At 45.5% G+C, this 23,567-nt stretch overlaps 1 protein-coding gene across 2 annotated transcripts in view; it reads left to right on the top strand.

The window, feature by feature from the left end:
- Positions 1 to 17,117, top strand: part of LOC129838828 (apoptotic protease-activating factor 1-like) — a 91,658-nt gene extending 74,541 nt beyond the window's left edge. For both annotated transcript variants that reach the window (XM_055906044.1, XM_055906042.1), the window contains one exon: positions 14,611 to 17,117. In XM_055906044.1, the coding sequence (XP_055762019.1) occupies positions 14,611 to 14,757 (147 nt within the window). In that variant the 3' untranslated portion in view covers positions 14,758 to 17,117. The remainder of the gene's footprint in view (positions 1 to 14,610) is intronic.
- The last annotated feature ends 6,450 nt before the right edge of the window (positions 17,118 to 23,567 follow it).

Here is a 23,567-nt window from a genome sequence, read left to right as displayed (position 1 = left end):
GTATCCCCTCCTCATGGTTACAGACCCAACAACATTATATAGTATCCCCTCATGGTTACAGACCCAACAACATTATATAGTATCCCCTCCTCATGGTTACAGACCCAACAACATTATATAGTATCTCCTCCTCATGGTTACAGACCCAACAACATTATATAGTATCCCGTCCTCATGGTTACAGACCCTCCTCATGGTTACAGACCCAACAACATTATATAGTATCCCCTCCTCATGGTTACAGACCCAACAATATTATATAGTATCCCCTCCTAATGGTTACAGACCCAACAACATTATATAGTATCCCCTCCTCATGGTTACAGACCCAACAACATTATATAGTATCCCCTCCTCATGGTTACAGACCCAACAACATTATATAGTATCCCCTCCTCGTGGTTACAGACCCAACAACATTATATAGTATCCCTCCTCATGGTTACAGACCCAACAACATTATATAGTATCCCTCCTCATGGTTACAGACCTAACAACATTATATAGTATCCCCTCCTCATGGTTACAGACCCAACAACATTATATAGTATCCCCTCCTCATGGTTACAGACCCAACAACATTATATAGTATCCCCTCCTCATGGTTACAGACCCAACAACATTATATAGTATCCCCTCCTAATGGTTACAGACCCAACAACATTATATAGTATCCCCTCCTCATGGTTACAGACCCAACAACATTATATAGTATCCCCTCCTCATGGTTACAGACCCAACAACATTATATAGTATCCCCTCCTCATGGTTACAGACCCAACAACATTATATAGTATCCCTCCTCATGGTTACAGACCCAACAACATTATATAGTATCCCTCCTCATGGTTACAGACCCAACAACATTATATAGTATCCCTCCTCATGGTTACAGACCCAACAACATTATATAGTATCCCTCCTCATGGTTACAGACCCAACAACATTATATAGTATCCCCTCATGGTTACAGACCCAACAACATTATATAGTATCTCCTCCTCATGGTTACAGACGCAACAACATTATATAGTCTCCTCCTCATGGTTACAGACCCAACAACATTATATAGTATCCCTTCATGGTTCCAGACCCAACAACATTATATAGTATCCCCTCCTCATGGTTACAGACCCAACAACATTATATAGTATCCCCTCCTCATGGTTACAGACCCAACAACATTATATAGTATCCCCTCATGGTTACAGACCCAACAACATCATATAGTATCCCCTCCTAATGGTTACAGACCCACCAACATTATATAGTATCCCCTCCTAATGGTTACAGACCCAACAACATTATATAGTATCCCCTCCTAATGGTTACAGACCCAACAACATTATATAGTATCCCCTCCTCATGGTTACAGACCCAACAACATTATATAGTATCCCCTCCTCATGGTTACAGACCCAACAACATTATATAGTATCCCCTCCTCATGGTTACAGAACCAACAACATTATATAGTATCCCCTCCTCATGGTTACAGACCCAACAACATTATATAGTATCCCCTCCTCATGGTTACAGACCCAACAACATTATATAGTATCCCCTCCTAATGGTTACAGACCCAACAACATTATATAGTATCCCCTCCTAATGGTTACAGACCCAACAACATTATATAGTATCCCCTCCTAATGGTTACAGACCCAACAACATTATATAGTATCCCCTCCTCATGGTTACAGACCCAACAACATTATATAGTATCCCCTCCTCATGGTTACAGACCCAACAACATTATATAGTATCCCCTCCTCATGGTTACAGACCCAACAACATTATATAGTATCCCCTCCTCATGGTTACAGACCCAACAACATTATATAGTATCCCCTCCTCATGGTTACAGACCCAACAACATTATATAGTATCCCCTCCTCATGGTTACAGACCCAACAACATTATATAGTATCCCCTCCTGATGGTTACAGACCCAACAACATTATATAGTATCCCCTCCTCATGGTTACAGACCCAACAACATTATATAGTATCCCCTCCTCATGGTTACAGACCCAACATCATTATATAGTATCCCTCCTCATGGTTACAGACCCAACAACATTATATAGTATCCCCTCCTCATGGTTACAGACCCAACAACATTATAGTATCCCCTCCTCATGGTTACAGACCCAACAACATTATATAGTATCCCCTCCTCATGGTTACAGACCCAACAACATTATATAGTATCCCTTCCTCATGGTTACAGACCCAACAACATTATATAGTATCCCCTCCTCATGGTTACAGACCCAACAACATTATATAGTATCCCCTCCTCATGGTTACAGACCCAACAACATTATATAGTATCCCCTCCTCATGGTTACAGACCCAACAACATTATATAGTATCCCCTCCTCATGGTTACAGACCCAACACCATTATATAGTATCCCTTCCTCATGGTTACAGACCCAACACCATTATATAGTATCCCTTCCTCATGGTTACAGACCCAACAACATTATATAGTAACCCCTCCTCATGGTTACAGACCCAACAACATTATATAGTATCCCTTCCTCGTGGTTACAGACCCAACAACATTATATACTATCCCCTCCTCGTGGTTACAGACCCAACAACATTATATAGTATCCCCTCCTCATGGTTACAGACCCAATAACATTATATAGTATCCCCTCCTCATGGTTACAGACCCAACACCATTATATAGTATCCCTTCCTCATGGTTACAGACCCAACACCATTATATAGTATCCCTTCCTCATGGTTACAGACCCAACAACATTATATAGTAACCCCTCCTCATGGTTACAGACCCAACAACATTATATAGTATCCCTTCCTCGTGGTTACAGACCCAACAACATTATATACTATCCCCTCCTCGTGGTTACAGACCCAACAACATTATATAGTATCCCCTCCTCATGGTTACAGACACAACAACATTATATATAGTATCCCTTCCTCATGGTTACAGACCCAACAACATTATATAGTATCCCTTCCTCATGGTTACAGACCCAACAACATTATATAGTATCCCTCCTCATGGTTACAGACCCAACAACATTATATAGTATCCCTCCTCATGGTTACAGACCCAACAACCTTATATAGTATCTCCTCCTCATGGTTACAGACCCAACAACATTATATAGTATCCCCTCCTCATGGTTACAGACCCAACAACATTATATATAGTATCCCCTCCTAATGGTTACAGACCCAACAACATTATATAGTATCCCTCCTCATGGTTACAGACCCAACAACATTATATAGTATCCCTCCTCATGGTTACAGACCCAACAACATTATATAGTATCCCTCCTCATGGTTACAGACCCAACAACCTTATATAGTATCCCTCCTCATGGTTACAGACCCAACAACCTTATATAGTATCCCTTCCTCGTGAATAAAAGCACATGAGCTAATATATGCAGCATCATACATTTTTGGACCGTTGTTGTGCTTACTTGAACAGGAAGGTGGCGTGGTGGTGCTTCTTGTGGGCAAATTTTATCATAAAAGGTGCTTTCAAGATAACTGGGAACTCTTTAAAAAATAAAAAACCAAGGTTGAATCATGATGTCTGTGATCTTCAGGTCGGAACGCTAGAAAGAGGCCCGAGTTCCCTATGTGGAATTCTGTTGGATGACCGTTCAAAATGTCATTTCCAAGTTGGAGCTAGTTTTTTTCCCAGAGTTCCCAGTTGTCTTAAACACGGAAGAAGTCATGCTGGATGGACAGCATGGCTAATGTATTCAACCTTTTCTGGCCCATGGGGTTGCGAATGAATGTTATCTTTTTAAGCTTGGAAAAGAGACCATTTCAGACAGATGATTTAAATCCTTAAACCCAGACTTGGACCACACACGCTCTCCACCGAATAGCAGGCAGGCGAAGCAATATGGTGATTGCTTTGCAACACTTGCAGTTAGCTACTGATTCCTTCCAAACCACTCATTGTAGAATTTGCTATTTTTGTTTTTTAAAGAATAATGGGCAAATGTTGCGCAATCCAGGTGTGGAAAGCTCTTAGAGACTTACGCAGAAAGACTCCCAGCTGTAATTGCTGCCAAAGGTGCTTCTACAAAGTATTGACTCAGGTGTGAATACTTATGTAAATTAGATGTCTGTATTTAATTTTCAATACATTTGCTAACATTTCTTAAAACATGTTCTCACTTTGTCATTATGGGTTATTGTGTGTACATGGGTGATAATTATTATTTTTTATCAATTTTGAATTCCGGCTGTAACACAACAAAATGTGGAATAAGTTAACAGGTTTGACTCCTTTCTGAAGGCACTGTATGTTTTGTCAATATACCCACATTTATCAAACATATTCCCAGATCTCATACCATCCTTATTTAACCTTCATTCATTTCCCTAGGTACTTTCATATGAATCATGCACCGACACACACGTGTACAGACACACACACACATACGTCTCCAAATACAGACACACACACATACGTAGACACACACACAGTACTGTAGATGGATGTGAGGAGTTTAGATGACGACAGTTGCCTGTCGGTAGTGTTGTCAGACCTCACTACTCTTCTCTAGGTGATTGAAGACCAAGAGAAGACATCCAACCTTATCTCACCTTTTCACACTCGCTGTTGTTGCTCTCCATCTCTCTGTTCCCCATAGGACGTCTCTCACACTCTCCTACTAATGGTATCTCTCCTCTCTCGCTCTGTCTCTTTCTCTCTCTCTTTTACTTGCTCACTTTGTGTGTCTCTCTCTCTGTCTGTTTCTCCCTCTCCCTTTCTCTCAGGTGTTAATTCTGTTTCTTTCCCTTTTCATCTCCCCATTGGAACCCTTCTCTCAATCTCTCTCTCCTTCCATCATAAGCTGCTGAACAGGGGTAAGAATTGGGTAAAATATGAGAGCTTTCTGCTTCTCTCTCCTTTATTCCTTTCTCTCCCTTCTCTCTGTCTCTGTGTGTGTGTGTTATGGTGGTTAAATGTGTGCTAACAAGACCCAGGTGGCCAATGAGGAGAGTGAGAGGAGTCAAGGTTAATATGACCTTCCCCTGGAGAGGTGGAAAGGGGAGAAAAGAAAGGGTACATTCGTGAGGGAGAGAATCATAAGAGAATGAAGGGTGGGAGTTAGAGAGAGATGGAGGTCAATTGTGTGATCTGTGTCCCCCATAAAGCTAAATAATCCATCTGTAAATATCTTGTTGCTGAAACCCTGTTAATAATGTTTAATAGTCAGTCAGCTAACAATATTGGACGAGAAATGTATATTATGCTGATTGAACCATTCAAGTCTCCCGATTTTAACGTCACAAACACCTAGTTTAGTAATAAAAAGGCTCTCCGTTGCCTTCCCATGACAACGGTGCATTTTCTAATGCTTGTAGATACCGCAGTCTTACACCACAATCTATGTCGGTAAATAGATTGGATGAAGTCATCCGATAAGACATGGTGGAGCGAGTCCGTAGGAGAGAACCTTGTCAGTGTAGATCTGTTGTTCCTCCCCAGCCATAACACCACGTACTGATAGTTCCCAACAGAGGAGCTGCAGGAGAGCCACACTCCACGCAGAGCAGAGACATGCCTCTAAAAATACACACGCACTACCTGTCACATCACATACTTTAAATCACAGTTCTGTGCTATGTGGTGGCTTTGTGTGTATGTGGGTGTTTTTTGTGATTTTGTTGTTTGAGGTTTTGTTTTTAGGCTTGTGTTTTTGTATAAATTAAATGTGTATTTCGGATAGAATTACGATCAGACACCACACAGTTATTATATTTGTGTGTTCATATTTTTCTGATTCCAAGATCAAAAGATACATCTCGGTCTTTGAAAGAGCCAGCTATTGTCAACGTTCACTTGAATAAGGACCTCCCAAACTGCTCATTGGCTACTCTCTGCTCCAGCTTCTCCAACTTAATGTGTGTTTGCGTGTACACACACACACACACACACACACACACACACACATATATACACACTGCTCAAAAAAATAAAGGGAACACTTAAACAACAAAATGTAACTCCAAGTCAATCACACTTCTGTGAAATCAAACTGTCCACTTAGGAAGCAACACTGATTGACAATAAATTTCACATGCTGTTGTGCAAATGGAATAGACAAAAGGTGGAAATTATAGGCAATTAGCAAGACACCCCCAAGAAAGGAGTGATTCTGCAGGTGGTGACCACAGACCACTTCTCAGTTCCTATGCTTCCTGGCTGATGTTTTGGTCACTTTTGAATGCTGGCGGTGCTCTCACTCTAGTGGTAGCATGAGACGGAGTCTACAACCCACACAAGTGGCTCAGGTAGTGCAGCTCATCCAGGATGGCACATCAATGCGAGCTGTGGCAAGAAGGTTTGCTGTGTCTGTCAGCGTAGTATCCTCAGCGTAGTGTCCAGAGCATGGAGGCGCTACCAGGAGACAGGCCAGTACATCAGGAGACGTGGAGGAGGCCGTAGGAGGGCAACAACCCAGCAGCAGGACCGCTACCTCCGCCTTTGAGCAGGAGGAGCACTGCCAGAGCCCTGCAAAATGACCTCCAGCAGGCCACAAATGTGCATGTGTCTGCTCAAACGGTCAGAAACAGACTCCATGAGGGTGGTATGAGGGCCCGACGTCCACAGGTGGGGGTTGTGCTTACAGCCCAACACCGTGCAGGACGTTTGGCATTTGCCAGAGAACACCAATATTGGCAAATTCGCCACTGGCGCCCTGTGCTCTTCACAGATGAAAGCACGTTCACACTGAGCACATGTGACAGAGTCTGGAGATGCTGTGGAGAACGTTCTGCTGCCTGCAACATCCTCCAGCATGACCGGTTTGGCGCTGGGTCAGTCATGGTGTGGGGTGGCATTTCTTTGTGGGGCCGCACAGCCCTCCATGTGCTCGCCAGAGGTAGCCTGACTGCCATTAGGTACCGAGATGAGATCCTCAGAGCCCTTGTGAGACCATATGCTGACAGATGCACATTTGTGGCCTGCTGGAGGTCATTTTGCAAGATTCTGGCAGTGCTCCTCCTGCTCAAAGGCGGAGGTAGCGGTCCTGCTGCTGGGTTGTTGCCCTCCTACGGCCTCCTCCACGTCTCCTGATGTACTGGCCTGTCTCCTGGTAGCGCCTCCATGCTCTGGACACTACGCTGACAGACACAGCAAACCTTCTTGCCACAGCTCGCATTGATGTGCCATCCTGGATGAGCTGCACTACCTGAGCCACTTGTGTGGGTTGTAGACTCCGTCTCATGCTACCACTAGAGTGAAAGCACCGCCAGCATTCAAAAGTGACCAAAACATCAGCCAGGAAGCATAGGAACTGAGAAGTTGTCTGTGGTCACCACCTGCAGAATCACTCCTTTTTTGGGGGTGTCTTGCTAATTGCCTATAATTTCCACCTTTTGTCTATTCCATTTGCACAACAGCATGTGAAATTTATTGTCAATCAGTGTTGCTTTCTAATTGGACAGTTTGATTTCACAGAAGTGTGATTGACTTGGAGTTACATTGTGTTGTTTAAGTGTTCCCTTTATTTTTTTGAGCAGTGTGTGTGTGTATATATATATATATATATATTCTAATGTATAAAGCATGATATGTCAGGTACAAAATGACTGGTAGTTTAGGAGTGCAGACAGTCGGTCTCTAACAGACAGACAGAAAGATCTTTCATCAAGCAGCGATGAAACCGTGGGGTTTGGTAAAAGCAAAATACTAATTTCTGTCTCAGTTGAACTAATAAAGTATTCTTATTCTTCTTCAGCTAGAGCCGTGATCTAGCCTTGTTCAGCCTTTGCTACGTCCCAAAAGGTACCCTATTCCGTTTATAGTACACTACTTTTGACCAGAGCCCTATCCAAGCAGTGCACTATAAAGGGAATAGGGTGCCATTTGGTTGGCAGCCCTGAGTTTGGCCTAGCTACAGTATATCTCTTCTCAGGCTCATGGCGTAAACACGACAATGTAGTGAAATATTTATCCCCCCCAAAGCCTGTTGTTCCCATGCTCCTCTCATTAAACCTGGGTTAATTGTCTTTGGCTGTGGGAGAGAGAGGGGACATGTTATACCTTACACCCCGGGACGAGATGGTGGAGAGAGAGGCAAGATGTGGGAGAGAGTTAGGGAAGAGAGGGAAAGGGCTAATTAGGGAAGAGAGGGAAAGGGCTTTAGGGAAGAGAGGGAAAGGGCTAGAAGAGAGGGAAAGGTAGAGGGTTAATTAACGTTAGGGAAGAGAGGGAAAGGGCTAACCCTTTCCCTCTTTTCCCTAACGTTAACCCTCTACCTTTCCCTCTCTTCCCTAACCCTTTCTTCCCTAACCCTCTCCCTCTCTTCCCTAATTAGCCCTTTCCCTCTCTTCCCTAACGTTAACCCTCTACCTTTCCCTCTCTTCCCTAACCCTTTCTTCCCTAACCCTTTCCAGTTCTTCCCTAACCCTTTCCCTCTCTTCCCTAACCCTTTCTTCCCTAACCCTTTCCCTCTCTTCCCTAATTAGCCCTTTCCCTCTCTTCCCTAACGTTAACCCTCTACCTTTCCCTCTCTTCCCTAACCCTTTCTTCCCTAACCCTTTCCCATTCTTCCCTAACCCTTTCCCTCTCTTCCCTAACCCTTTCTTCCCTAACCCTTTCTTCCCTAACCCTTTCTTCCTTAAAGAATTAACTGTGCATCAATATTTCAATGGGTGGAGCCTTTGTTGAATAATGCAGCCATTGTGTCAGACAGCTTTTCCCTCTCTCCGCTTGGTCCTGGGTGCTGACACACACACACACTGGCATGGACATACATACACTGTGTACAAAACATTAAGAACATGCTCTTTCCATGACAGACTGACCAGGTGATTCCAGGTAAAAGCTTATTGATGCCACTTGTTAAATCAACTTCAATCAGTGTAGATGAAAGGGAGGAGACGGGTTAAATAATGATTTTTAAGTCTTGAGATAATTGAGACATGGATTGTGTATGTGCCACTCAGAGGGTGAATATTTAAGTGCCTTTGGCACCTACTCCCATAACCCGTTCAGATGCACCAGTTTGAGTCAAGAACTGCAACTCTGCTGGGTTTTTCACGCTCAACAGTTTCCCGTGTGTGACAAGAATGGTCCACTACCCAACTTGACACAACTGTGGGAAGCATTAGTCAACATGGGTCAGCATCCCTATGGAACTCTTTCGACACCTTGTAGAGTCCATGCCCCGATGAAATTAGGCTTTTCTGAGGGCAACATTGAGGGAGGTGGTATATTTTGTACATCAGTGTACAGTTGTAATATAGGCCTACAGTGTACTGGTATTCACCTAGTTCACACACAGTTCTCTCACCTTTTATTTGATCATCTCTCTCCCTCCATCTCCTTTCCTGTCGCTACCTTGTCCCAGAGCCTGTAGGAGTTGAAAAAGAGCAAGGGATCTGTACGCATTATCCCTGGGCACTTTGTCTGAGTGTGCTCGCTTAAGAGAGATTGCTCACACACATATAAACACCTGCCTCTCCATCTCTCTCCCTCTTTCCCTATTTCTCTCTCTCTCCTCCCATCCAACTCTCTCTCTCTCTCTCACACACATACCCACTCTGTGTTGTGACTGGGCCTGGCAGGCTGTGTTTCTATCATGTAAGTCTGAGTTTTTCCCTGGGCAGCTTCAATAGACAGACCTGCTCAGCTCTGAAAAAGCTGCAAGCACCTGTCACAGACAGTTTATTCCAGTGGACTGGGTTATTTCTACACATACTGACACACAAACATACTCTCAGTATACAAGCCTGCATATTAACATACTGACACACACACATACTCTCAGTATACAAGCCTGCATATTAACATACTGACACACAAACATACTCTCAGTATACAAGCCTGCATATTAACATACTGACACACACACATACTCTCAGTATACAAGCCTGCATATTAACATACTGACACACAAACATACTCTCAGTATACAAGCCTGCATATTAACATACTGACACACACACATACTCTCAGTATACAAGCCTGCATATTAACATACTGACACACACACATACTCTCAGTATACAAGCCTGCATATTAACATACTGACACACACACATACTCTCAGTATACAAGCCTGCATATTAACATACTGACACACAAACATACTCTCAGTATACAAGCCTGCATATTAACATACTGACACACAAACATACTCTCAGTATACAAGCCTGCATATTAACATAGACACACAAACATACTCTCAGTATACAAGCCTGCATATTAACATACTGACACACAAACATACTCTCAGTATACAAGCCTGCATATTAACATACTGACACACACACATACTCTCAGTATACAAGCCTGCATATTAACATACTGACACACAAACATACTCTCAGTATACAAGCCTGCATATTAACATACTGACACACACACATACTCTCAGTATACAAGCAGGCATATTAACATACTGACACACAAACATACTCTCAGTATACAAGCCTGCATATTAACATACTGACACACAAACATACTCTCAGTATACAAGCCTGCATATTAACATACTGACACACAAACATACTCTCAGTATACAAGCCTGCATATTAACATGCTGACACACAAACATACTCTCAGTATACAAGCCTGCATATTAACATACTGACACACAAACATACTCTCAGTATACAAGCCTGCATATTAACATACTGACACACAAACATACTCTCAGTATACAAGCCTGCATATTAACATGCACTCTAGCATAAGCTAATACTCACTAGACACACACAGTACATATACTAACACATTTAGTCAGTGTGTGTATGTGTGTGTTAGACTGGTTGTTAATCTATATTAATATAGCCATTCAGATATCATCATCATCAGTGTTAATTTTAGAAGACTTGGCAGGAGGGGGCAGCAAGCTGTGCTGTTGGATTGGAAAGTTTTCTAACTCATGAGAACTCAAGATGGCACAAACACACACACACATACAAGTTACAAACACACACAAGTACAAACACATGCACACAAACACAGCTTACAGTACACATATGCGCGCACACACACACACACCAGGACATTGCATCTTTCTGCTTCGCTAACACCATCATAAATCAATGGCAGCACAGTAATAGTGTTCATATCAGCAGCACCATCTGTTCTACAGAGGACACACACATTCCATCATGACTTGTACTGCAGTATTCTCTTGGTGGTCATTAGACCTTTGTCAAATAAGGCCCCTCTTGTAGTGTGTGTTTCTGTGTGTACCTATAGTACAGTGACTCTGTCCCTGTCATGTTCGTTCCCTCCCTTGCCCCTGTCTTCCCCTGCATCACCCCATATGTACACACTGTCCCCAACACACAGAAAAATACTGCAACAAACATCTTACATGTAAAATTGCACGACTAAGATCTCTTCGTCAAAATTAATGACAGATTTCTTGGAATAATTCAGACTATTTTGAGGAAGTATATCCTGGCTACGGCATGTCAAAATGGACAAACATGACTTTCTGCTTTTTCCTCCTTTATCACGCATAGGTCTTTCAAGGCAGTATGCGAGCACACTCGTTCGGTTCAGCTAGCCGTGTTCAGCTAGCCGTGTTCAGCTAGCCATGTTCAGCTAGCCGTGTTCAGCTAGGCATCAGCTGAACTGAAGCATGCTGACCCCTTCAGCAGGAACCACATGCTCTCTTTTCTCTCTCTCTCTCTCTCTGGGGTTAGAGTTTGGAGGATGTGGAGTGAAGTCCTCTCCTCTGTCATTCTCGTTCTCTTTATTCGGTCTCTTCTCATCCCTTGCTGGTGGTCTGTCTTTATGCTCATCCCTTGCTGGTTGTCTTTTGATCAAAGGATATTTACAAGAGATTGAGTTTGAGAGACTAGGAGTTTTGTGCGCACATGAGTGTGTGTGGGGGGAGCTGTTTTTCTTTCCTCTGAGACTTAATCACACTTCCCTCTCTCCTCTCAGTATGGGGTACCACCTCCATCACGCGAAGCTGTCAAATAGGAAGAATAGTACTTTATTTTTTATATCCATCCGTTACTACAGAAACCTTCTCTGTTGTCAACAGGCAGGCCACGCACACAGACACACCACTCCAAGTGCAGCACTACCTAGAGTTATCTATGGTTAAGAGCATTGCTGAAAGCAGTAACTATCTATATCCTTGGGTCCATATCTGTGTTGCCCAGTCTGGGATTAGAATCAGCAGTCTTACAGCTACAATACAGGGTTTATTTATTATTAACTCGCCTCACTGGCTATCTCTCCTCTCTCCAAATATTTATATGGAAATGGAGGGTGTGTGAAAAAGGAGAGGGGAGAGAATAAAATGAGAGATGGAGAGAAAGAGATACATTTAGAGAGAGAGAGAGAAATCTTAGTGGTGTTAAATATTAAAGACCTTTGTCTTGTTGTGTTGCATGGTTATGTAACAGCTGTGTGTGTGAGTGACACAGGGATCTGAAAGGGAATCACCTACCGGACCTTCTCCATCTATCCTGCCCTCCTTCTCTCCTTCCCTCCATCTCTCCCTCTCTTCTCCACAGAAGCATACCTCATTAAGTCAAAACAGACATCCTGTTCCTCCTATTTGTTTTAATGAGACCCTCCATTCATCAGTCTTCATAGATCTAGAATAGTCAGCTTGAGGTCCTATGGAGCTCAGTCACCCCACTTCACTGCAGCCCGCTCCATACGCTGCACACACAGTGGTGGTATTCCACAGACCGTGGCCTAAACCCCTGCAGAGGTTTGTAGTGTACAGACCGAGCCATTACACAGCATGGGCCTCACACTCATAGACTAGAGATAGGGAGGTACAGTGGCAGACAGTCAGTCAGACACACAAATATTAATGAATGATACAAACTCCTCAAACACACAAAAGGGGTCTCATTTGCAAGCTGTACTTGCAGGGGAATGGAAAATGAGACACCTTTTGTGTGTTTGAGGAGTTTGTATCATTCATTAATATTTCTGTGTCTGTGGTGTGTGTGTGTGCGTGCGTGCGTACATGTGTCTGCGTGTGAGAATGTATGTGTGTACTTGAGTACGATGGTACAAGGATACTACTACTAATTCTGCAACAGTTGACACTGCACACACTCTCGGAGACAGACTTGTCCTGGTTTTTCCTCAGACCCACAATAACAGCTAGGTCTTATTCTGACTTGGCTGGTTTTGTCACGATCGTCGTAATAACATTCAGACTAAAGCGCAGCGTGAAATCGGTTCGACATTTTATTAGAAGTGAACCGCACAAAAAACAATAAAGAGCAAACGACACGTGAAGCTATGGAGTGCTCACAGGCAACTACACATAAACAAGATCCCACAAAACACAGTGGGGAAATGGCTGCCTAAATATGATCCCCAATCAGAGACAACGATAAACAGCTGTCTCTGATTGGGAACCATACTAGGCCAACAGAAATCAAACAACCTAGATTACACACCCTAGTCACACCCCGACCTAACCAAAATAGAGAATATAAAGCCTCTCTATGGTCAGGGCGTGACAGGTTTTTTTCTCAGACCCACAATAACAGCTGGGTCTTAGTCTGACTTGGCCTGGTTTTTCCTCAGACCCACAATAACAGCTGGGTCTTAGTCAGACTTGGCCTGGTTTTTCCTCAGACCCACAATAACAGCTGGGTCTTAGTCAGACTTGGCCTAGTTTTTCCTCAGACCCACAATAACAGCTGGGTCTTAGTCAGACTTGGCCTAGTTTTTCCTAAGACCCACAATAACAGCTGGGTCTTAGTCAGACTTGGCCTGGTTTTTCCTCAGACCCACAATAACAGCTGGGTCTTAGTCAGACTTGGCCTGGTTTTTCCTCAGACCCACAATAACAGCTGGGTCTTAGTCAGACTTGGCTGTTTTTTCCTCAGACCCACAATAACAGCTGGGTCTTAGTCAGACTTGGCCTGGTTTTTCCTCAGACCCACAATAACAGCTGGGTCTTAGTCAGACTTGGCCTGGTTTTTCCTCAGACCCACAATAACAGCTGGGTCTTAGTCAGACTTGGCCTGGTTTTTCCTCAGACCCACAATAACAGCTGGGTCTTAGTCAGACTTGGCCTGGTTTGTCCTCAGACCCACAATAACAGCTGGGTGTTAGAAGCTGCTAGGTCTCTCCGCAGGGAGATAAGTGGTGTGATGACATTGTCTGTTTTCATTGGCTTGATAAAAGAGCGAATATGAATATTATTCTGGGAAATGTGGAAGATTGGCATGTCTTCGTTTGAGACCCCTCCCGCGCGCACACTGGATATGATTGACTTGGTGTCTTTGATAGTGGATTCCTGAGAGGTGGAACTTCAATGAAAAAATTACAGCTTAGCAGGTCGCATTGAACAGAATGGGATAGCAAAACTGTGTGTGGGTGTGTGTGTGTGTGTGTGTGTGTGTGTGTGTGTGTGTGTGTGTGTGTGTGTGTGTGTGTGTGTGTGGGTGGCTGACAAGACCAAACTGCATCACTGATCTATTTATCAGAAGGGCTCTTACAGGATACTGTACATCAGTGGTAGGGGCTTAGAGACACACTTCAACTGATAACTAACTCTGTCTGTCTTTCTCACCCTCTCTCATTATCTCACTCTCCCTCTCTTGCCCCTGCTCTCTCTCTCGCTCTCCCTCATAGTGGTGGAACGTGGAGAAAGGAGAGGCCCTCCAGACCTTCTACCCGACAGGAGCCAATCTGAAAAGGATCCATGTGTCACCTGACTTCTCCACCTTCGTCACCATCGACAATATCGGAATCCTCTACATCCTGAAGAAGGTGGAATGAGAGGGAGGCATAGCTCATTAGTCTAAAGTGGTTTCCTTATAGCGCATTAGTCTAAAGGGGGCGTAGCTCAATAATGGAAATAGTTCTCGTCTCCTCTCCTTGCATTGATCTGAAAGAGCCAGACAGGTGAGAGCCAATGTCCGTTAGTCATCTGCCATGTTGCTTTAGCCTGCGTTCTCAGATCAGAGTAGGTGAAGAACAGGAGATCTGCTAAAGGGAAAAATCCATGATTTCTACTGCTCCGCCTTCTTCAGCATGCCATAACAGTCACAACAAAATGTATATCCTGACAAAATGAACTATTAGGCTTTTCTTATTGTATCGGGACCATTGAAAAAATGCATTTGATTCTTACTGCACTGAGGTAAATTGCATGCAATATGGAGAGATTTTTCCTTTGCTCTTTTTAACTAGGAAATCTATATTATAATGAAATGCACCAACATTATCTGTTGTGATTCTACAGTGATGTTGTCAAACACAGTGAATTGGTTTTGTATTTCTAAGTGCCCGATGAGTCTGGCTTTGTAGATGTCGTGGCACTCTGCAAATGGTCATGATTGTGTTCTGTCGTCTTAAACAAAGTAGATGTATTTTTCCCTGTGAATTTCGGACGGCAGGGAGCCTAGCGATTTAAGAGCGTTGGGCCAGTAACCTAAAGGTTGCTGGTTCGAATCTGAGCCGACTGGGGGAAAATCTTTCTATGCCCTTCAGCAACGCACCTAACCCTAATTGTCTCGTAAGTCGCTCTGGATAAGAGTGTCTGTTGACTAAAATGTACAAATGTAACGGTCTAAACCTGTGTATTTGGACTAACTAAAGCCTTAAAGATGGAGTCCGCAGTATGGGGAAGCCTACCCACCACTTTTTTTGTTGTTGTCCGGGCTGAGGAACGTCACACGGCATGGTAAAACTAATAGCAGGACATATTGTGCTCTTCTATCGCGCTGATGTCTGAGGAGGAAACTGTTGGTTGTTTGCAGTAACTTCTTTGTTGTTGTAATATCACAGACGGACCTGGCAGTTTCACCATTAAGGATTCCAGCTTGAATGTGTTAAGGGCACATATATACTAAGGAAAATGTGGGAAAGGAAAGGTCCAAATGATAGGGAACCAGCTCAGTCTCAAGTCAGATTTAGACGTTCATCCATGTTTCTCAAACGTCACATTTCAAAGTGTTTAAGGTTAAGTCCAGGCATTAACTCCATATTCTTAAGGCTGATTTGTTAAGGTAAGGGATAAGGTTTGGGTTAGGCTTAACTTTCTATTGCTGTATTCGAAATTGCAACCTCAGAGGGAGATGCTTCCGCCCATCCGCCATCCCTGTCTACAACGCCCTAGCAAAACCCAAACCTTATTGAAGGTAACAGCGCTCACTGTTGCCCCCTAGTGGCTGGTTTCCACGTCATTTCCCAACATCTTCAGACTTGGATGGACGTCGAATACTGACTTGTATTACGGGTGACCTGGCTGGTTTGCAATGTTATCAACAAATCAGGTTACTGCCATAAATGCATAAAAAATGTGTATTAGTTCAGCCCACTTTCTAGAGCCAATGAGTAATTCAAACCTTGACCAAAGGCATTTGTCAGAATAGCATCTGTCGACTATGTTTACTATCAAGTTCAATACTGTTCAGGACATTTTCTACACTAATTGTATCAATAGAGCCTGTTTTTTTTTGTACAAGTCCTTTTTTTATTGTAAATATCTTGCTTTCATCCATTTTGTTTTCTTATTACTACTGAGCCACGCTCTAGTGAGCTGTGTAGGAAGGCACTATGATTTTTCTCTTGTGGTCTGTATCAAGGACATGGCCTTGTTCCAATACTTTGACAATGCATCCTTCCTTCCATCATTGCTTGACTTCATCTCTGATCTGATGCTATTGAATAGCTGACCGATTGCTTCCACTTCATGGCTGACAATCCAGAGTCATTTAAAATCTGTGATTATTGAAGGGAAGGCTGTGATTTCAAAGTATTCAATCTGGGCCTTGTTTTTGATGTCAGAACATGTGCTCTTACCTATTGGTGCTTTGAACTCAGTGTGCAAGTAAATCATCAGAGGAGGTCTCTCCCTGTCAATCAAATCTGTGAAGTCTTGAGGTGATCTCAGGACATGAATACTGTTATGGTAAAGTGCTTGTGTGTGGTCTGTAATGTATAATACCTTAGAGAATAAAACATTCTATGACAGCAGGTGGCTTACATACTCCTCTTAATGTATCATTAAATCATTTGATGTTCACTGTCCAGAGCATAGTGTAGTATTTGATCTACACTGATCAAAAAAACGCAACATGTAAAGTGTTGGTCGCATGTTTCATGAGCTGAAATAAAACATTCCTGAAATTTTCCATACGCACAAAAAGCTTATTTCTTTAACAAATTTGTTTACATACTTTTTTGTGAGCATTTCTCCTTTGCTGAGATGATCCTGACAGCTGTGGCATATCAATAAGCTGATTAAACAGCATAATCATTATGTATAAGGCCATTCTAAAATGTACAGTTTTGTCACACAACACAATGCCACAGATGTCTCAAGTTTTGAGGGAGAGAGCAATTGGCGTACTGACTACAGGAATGTCCACCATAGCTGTTGCCAGAGAATTGGATGTTCATTTCTCTACCATAAGCCGCCTCCAACATTGTTTTAGAGAATTTGGAAGTACGTCCATCCGGCATCACAACCACAGACCATGTGTAACCACGCCAGCCCACGACCTCCACATCTGACTTTTTCACCTGCGGGATCATCTGAGATCAGCCACCCGGACAGCTGATGAAACTGTGGGTTTGCACAATTGAATAATTTCTGCACAAACTGTCAGAAACCGTCTCAAGAAAGCTCATCTGTGTGCTCATCGTTCTCACCAGGGTCTTGACCTGACTGAAGTTCGGTGTCGTAACTGACTTCAGTGGGCAAAGGCTCACCTTCGATGGTCACTGGCACACTGGAGAAGTGTGCTCTTCACGGATGAACAGTTTCCACTGTACCGGCCAGATGGCAGCATGTATGGCGTTGTGTGGCCGAGCGGTTTGCTGATGTCAACATTGTGAACAGAGTGCTCCATGGTAGTGGTGGGGTTATGGTATGGGCAGGCATAAGCTACGGATAACGAACACAATTGCGTTTTATCGATGGCAATTTGAATGCACAAAGAGACCGTAACGAGATCCTGAGGCCCATTGTCGTGCCATTCATCTGCCGCCATCACCTCATGTTTCAGTATGATAATGCACGGCACCACATCGCAAGGATCTGTACACAATTACTGGAAGCTGAAAATGTCCCAGTTCTTCCATACTCACCAGACATGTCACCCATGATCCATTTTTGGGATGCTCTGGATCAACGTGTACGACAGCGTGTTCCAGTTCCCGCCAATATCCAGCAACTTTGCACAGCCATTGAAGAGGAGTGGGACAACATTCCACAGGCCACAATCAACAGCCTGATCAACTCTATGTGAAGGAGATGTTGTGCTGCATGAGGCAAATGGTGGTCACAGCAGATACTGACTGGTTTCTGATCCACGCCCCTACTTTTTTTTTTGAAGGTATCTGTGACCAACATATGCATATCTGTATTCCCAGTCATGTGAAAACCATAGATTAGGGTCTAATTAATTTATTTCAATTGACTGATTTCATTACATAAACTGTAAAATCTTTGAAATTGTTGCATGTTGATGTTTGTGTTTAATGGATAAGAGAAGTTAGATCTGAAGCAGTTTGAACGAAAAAAGCAAAAGCAAAAAAAAAAAACTACGATGATGATGTGTAGACTAGACATATAAAGTGTGTGTCAGCGTGACAGAGAGGAGATGCTGCTGACTGTAGAGGCTGCATGGCTGTCAGTGTTAGCTCCTCCAGGGAGGGAGTGCTGGGTTAGCTAGCTGCTGACACAACGTTGGTCACGCTCCGTCTGCTCCTGACACATCCTTCTGACAGACCGCTGATGGGGCCGACAAGCCCAACATACCACGCTGCCTGTCTCCTTATCTCACTCTGCCTGTCTCCTTATACCACGCTGCCTGTCTCCTTACACCGCGCTGCCCGTCTCCTTATCCCACGCTGCCCGTCTCCTTACACCGTGCTGCCCGTCTCCTTATCCCACGCTGCCCGTCTCCTTATCCCACGCTGCCCGTCTCCTTACACCGTGCTGCCCGTCTCCTTATCCCACGCTGCCCGTCTCCTTATCCCACGCTGCCCGTCTCCTTACACCGTGCTGCCCGTCTCCTTATACCACGCTGCCTGTCTCCTTATCCCACGCTGCCCGTCTCCTTATACCACGCTACCTGTCTCCTTATCCCACGCTGCCCGTCTCCTTACACCGTGCTGCCCGTCTCCTTATACCACGCTGCCCGTCTCCTTATACTACGCTACCTGTCTCCTTATACCACGATGCTTGTCTCCTTATACCACGCTGCCTGTCTCCTTATCCCACGCTGCCTGTCTCCTTATCCCACGCTGCCTGTCTCCTTATCCCACGCTGCCTGTCTCCTTATCCCACGCTACCTGTCTCCTTATACCACGATGCTTGTCTCCTTATACCACGCTGCCTGTCTCCTTATCCCACGCTGCCTGTCTCCTTATCCCACGCTGCCTGTCTCCTTATCCCACGCTGCCTGTCTCCTTATCCCACGCTACCTGTCTCCTTATACCACGCTACCTGTCTCCTTATACCACGCTGCCTGTCTCCTTATACCACGCTGCCTGTCTCCTTATCCCACGCTGCCTGTCTCCTTATCCCACGCTGCCTGTCTCCTTATCCCACGCTGCCTGTCTCCTTATCCCACGCTACCTGTCTTCTTATACCACGATGCTTGTCTCCTTATACCACGCTGCCTGTCTCCTTATCCCACGCTGCCTGTCTCCTTATCCCACGCTGCCTGTCTCCTTATCCCACGCTGCCTGTCTCCTTATCCCACGCTACCTGTCTCCTTATACCACGCTACCTGTCTCCTTATACCACGCTGCCTGTCTCCTTATACCACGCTGCCTGTCTCCTTATACCACGCTGCCTGTCTCAAAATACTTCCTTCCTCTCTCTCTCTGTATCCCTCTGAGTGTCAAAGCTCAACCTGTAAAGGCTGTGGATCTGGGAATGATTGATGGTTGATGGATACTGATGGTTGAAACCTAGAACCACTGAATTCATATTTCGTCTGGATTGAACAACCAAAGCCCACTTTCAATTGGTTTGTTTGGACATTGTTAAAATGGAGAGGGTCTCATGAGAGTTTGTACCACCTTGTGGAGGTGTGTGTGTGTGTGTGTGTGTGTGTGTGTGTGTGTGTGTGTGTGTGTGTGTGTGTGTGTGTGTGTGTGTGTGTGTGTGTGTGTGTGTGTGTGTGTGTGTGTGTGTGTGTGTGTGTGTGTGTGTTAGATCTACTTCTGTGTCTGTATTAAAATCCCTTCGTCCTGGGACCAGTGTGAAGTTCTCCAGTCTTTGTCAGTATCCTCAGTAAAAAGTATTTTCACTCATTTTAATGAATCATTGTCTCTGGTTGAGTTAATTAAAACCAGCTGAAAGGCTTTGCATTCGCTCACAGAAGGAAACTGACGCTAGGTCTTTAAGGGCTAAGAGACTTGACAAAGGTCTTACTCATTAGGCACCAAAGCAAGAAGCCATACTGAAACAGGGAGGGACTATCTGAACTTCAATAGAAACGCTCATTTTCATTTTCCGTTGCAAAACGTTTTGCTACGATGTGCTATATTGAATGCGATCCAGAGCTATACGTCCCATCTCAAACATAGGTCATTCATTTTTCTGGTTTACTGGCCTAGTTAGCTTAGTTAGCGTTCACAATGATGGATCTAGGTCTTGGCTAATGCGCCAGGCACATTTCTAGACCTCCCTAGTTCCAGTGTAAAAGTGGAAGGCCCCAACTGGAGACTTGTTTTCCCAGAAGCCTTTGGGAGGGCTGGGCTGGAAGATTTCATTCAAGACATGTGAACCCCCTGGGTTCTGTCTGCGCAATACTTTAATTATGATGGATCTAGGTCTTGGCTAATGCATCAGGCACATTCTTAGACCTCCCTAGTTGTTTTCCCAGAAACCTTTGGGAGGGCAGTCTTCTGTCTCCTCTCTGCTGCCTGCTGTCTCCCGTTTCCTCTCTGCTACCTGCTGTCTCCTGTTTCCTCTCTGCTGCCTGCTGTCTCCTGTCTCCTCTGTGTTGTCTCCTGTCTCCTCTGTGCTCTCTGCTGTCTGCTGTCTCCTCTCTGCAGTCTGCTGTCTCCTGTTTCCTCTCTGCTGCCTGCTGTCTGCTGTCTCCTCTCTGCTGCCTGCTGTCTCCTGTCTCCTCTGTGCTCTCTGCTGTCTGCTGTCTCCTCTCTGCTGCCTGCTGTCTCCTGTCTCCTCTGCTGCCTGCTGTCTCCTGTCTCCTCTGCTGCCTGCTGTCTCCTGTCTCCTCTGCTGCCTGTTGTCTCCTGTTTCCTCTCTGCTGCCTGCTGTCTCCTGTCTCCTCTGTGTTGTCTCCTGTCTCCTCTGTGCTCTCTGCTGTCTCCTGTCTCCTCTCTGCTGCCTGCTGTCTCCTGTCTCCTCTGCTGCCTGCTGTCTCCTGTCTCCTCTGCTGCCTGCTGTCTCCTGTCTCCTCTCTGCTGCCTGCTGTCTCCTGTCTCCTCTGCTGCCTGCTGTCTCCTGTCTCCTCTGCTGCCTGCTGTCTCTTGTCTCCTCTGTGCTCTCTGCTGCCTGCTGTCTCCTGTCTCCTCTGCTGCCTGCTGTCTCTTGTCTCCTCTGCTGCCTGCTGTCTCCTGTCTCCTCTCTGCTGCCCGCTGTCTCCTGTCTCCTCTGCTGCCTGCTGTCTCCTGTCTCCTCTGTGCTCTCTGCGGTCTGCTGTCTCCTCTCTGCGGTCTGTTGTCTCCTGTTTCCTCTCTGCTGCCTGCTGTCTCCTGTCTCCTCTGTGTTGTCTCCTGTCTCCTCTGTGCTCTCTGCTGTCTCCTGTCTCCTCTCTGCGGTCTGCTGTCTCCTCTCTGCGGTCTGTTGTCTCCTGTTTCCTCTCTGCTGCCTGCTGTCTCCTGTCTCCTCTGTGTTGTCTCCTGTCTCCTCTGTGTTGTCTCCTCTGTGTTGTCTCCTGTCTCCTCTGCTGCCTGCTGTCTCCTGTTTCCTCTCTGCTACCTGCTGTCTCCCGTTTCCTCTCTGCTACCTGCTGTCTCCTGTTTCCTCTCTGCTGCCTACTGTCTCCTGTCTCCTCTGTGTTGTCTCCTGTCTCCTCTGTGCTCTCTGCTGTCTCCTGTCACCTCTCTGCGGTCTGCTGTCTCCTCTCTGCGGTCTGTTGTCTCCTGTTTCCTCTCTGCTGCCTGCTGTCTCCTGTCTCCTCTGTGTTGTCTCCTGTCTCCTCTGTGTTGTCTCCTGTCTCCTCTGCTGCCTGCTGTCTCCTGTTTCCTCTCTGCTACCTGCTGTCTCCCGTTTCCTCTCTGCTACCTGCTGTCTCCTGTTTCCTCTCTGCTGCCTACTGTCTCCTGTCTCCTCTGTGTTGTCTCCTGTCTCCTCTGTGCTCTCTGCTGTCTCCTGTCTCCTCTCTGCGGTCTGCTGTCTCCTCTCTGCGGTCTGTTGTCTCCTGTTTCCTCTCTGCTGCCTGCTGTCTCCTGTCTCCTCTGTGTTGTCTCCTGTCTCCTCTGTGTTGTCTCCTGTCTCCTCTGTGTTGTCTCCTGTCTCCTCTGCTGCCTGCTGTCTCCTGTCTCCTCTCTGCGGTCTGTTGTCTCCTCTCTGTTGTCTCCTGTCTCCTCTGTGTTGTCTCCTGTCTCCTCTGCTGCCTGCTGTCTCCTGTCTCCTCTCTGCGGTCTCCTGTCTCCTCTACTGTCTCCTGTCTCCTCTGTGCTGTCTCCTGTCTCCTCTGTGCTGTCTCCTGTCTCCTCTGCTGCCTGCTGTCTCCTGTCTCCTCTGCTGCCTGCTGTCTCCTGTCTCCTCTGTGTTGTCTCCTGTTTCCTCTGCTGCCTGCTGTCTCCTGTCTCCTCTGTGCTCTCTGTGGTCTCCTGTTTCCTCTGCTGCCTGCTGTCTCCTGTCTCCTCTGTGCTCTCTGCGGTCTGCTGTCTCCTCTCTGCGGTCTGCTGTCTCCTCTACTGTCTCCTGTCTCCTCTGTAGTGTCTCCTGTCTCCTCTGTGCTGTTTCCTGTTTCCTCTGTGCTGCCTGCTGTCTCCTGTCTCCTCTGTGCTGTCTCCTGTCTCCTCTCTGCTGCCTGCTATCTCCTTTACTGTCTCCTGTCTCCTGTCTCCTCTCTGCGGTCTGCTGTCTCCTCTACTGTCTCCTGTCTCCTCTGTGCTGTCTCCTGTCTCCTCTGTGCTGTCTCCTCTCTGCTGCCTGCTATCTCCTTTACTATCTCCTGTCTCCTATGTGCTGTCTCCTGTCTCCTCTCTGCTGTCTCCTCTCCTGTCTCCTCTCTGCTGCCTGCTATCTCCTTTACTGTCTCCTGTCTCCTCTGTGCTGTCTCCTGTCTCCTCTCTGCTGCCTGCTGTCTCCTCTACTGTCTCCTGTCTCCTCTCTGCTGCCTGCTGTCTCCTCTACTGTCTCCTGTCTCCTCTGTGCGGTCTCCTGCCTCCTCTATGCTGCCTGCTGTCTCCTCTACTGTCTCCTGTCTCCTCTCTGCTGCCTGCTGTCTCCTCTACTGTCTCCTGTATCCTCTATGCTGCCTGCTGTCTCCTCTACTGTCTCCTGTCTCCTCTCTGCTGCCTGCTATCTCCTCTACTGTCTCCTGTCTCCTCTCTGCTGCCTGCTGTCTCCTGTCTCCTCTGTGCTGTCTCCTGTCTCCTCTCTGCTGCCTGCTATCTCCTTTACTGTCTCCTGTCTCCTCTCTGCT

Source organism: Salvelinus fontinalis, chromosome 39 (genome assembly GCF_029448725.1).
Source record: "Salvelinus fontinalis isolate EN_2023a chromosome 39, ASM2944872v1, whole genome shotgun sequence".
NCBI lineage: Eukaryota > Metazoa > Chordata > Actinopteri > Salmoniformes > Salmonidae > Salvelinus > Salvelinus fontinalis.
Note: the sequence above shows the minus strand (reverse complement) of the source record. Positions and strands in the feature narration are given on the sequence as shown.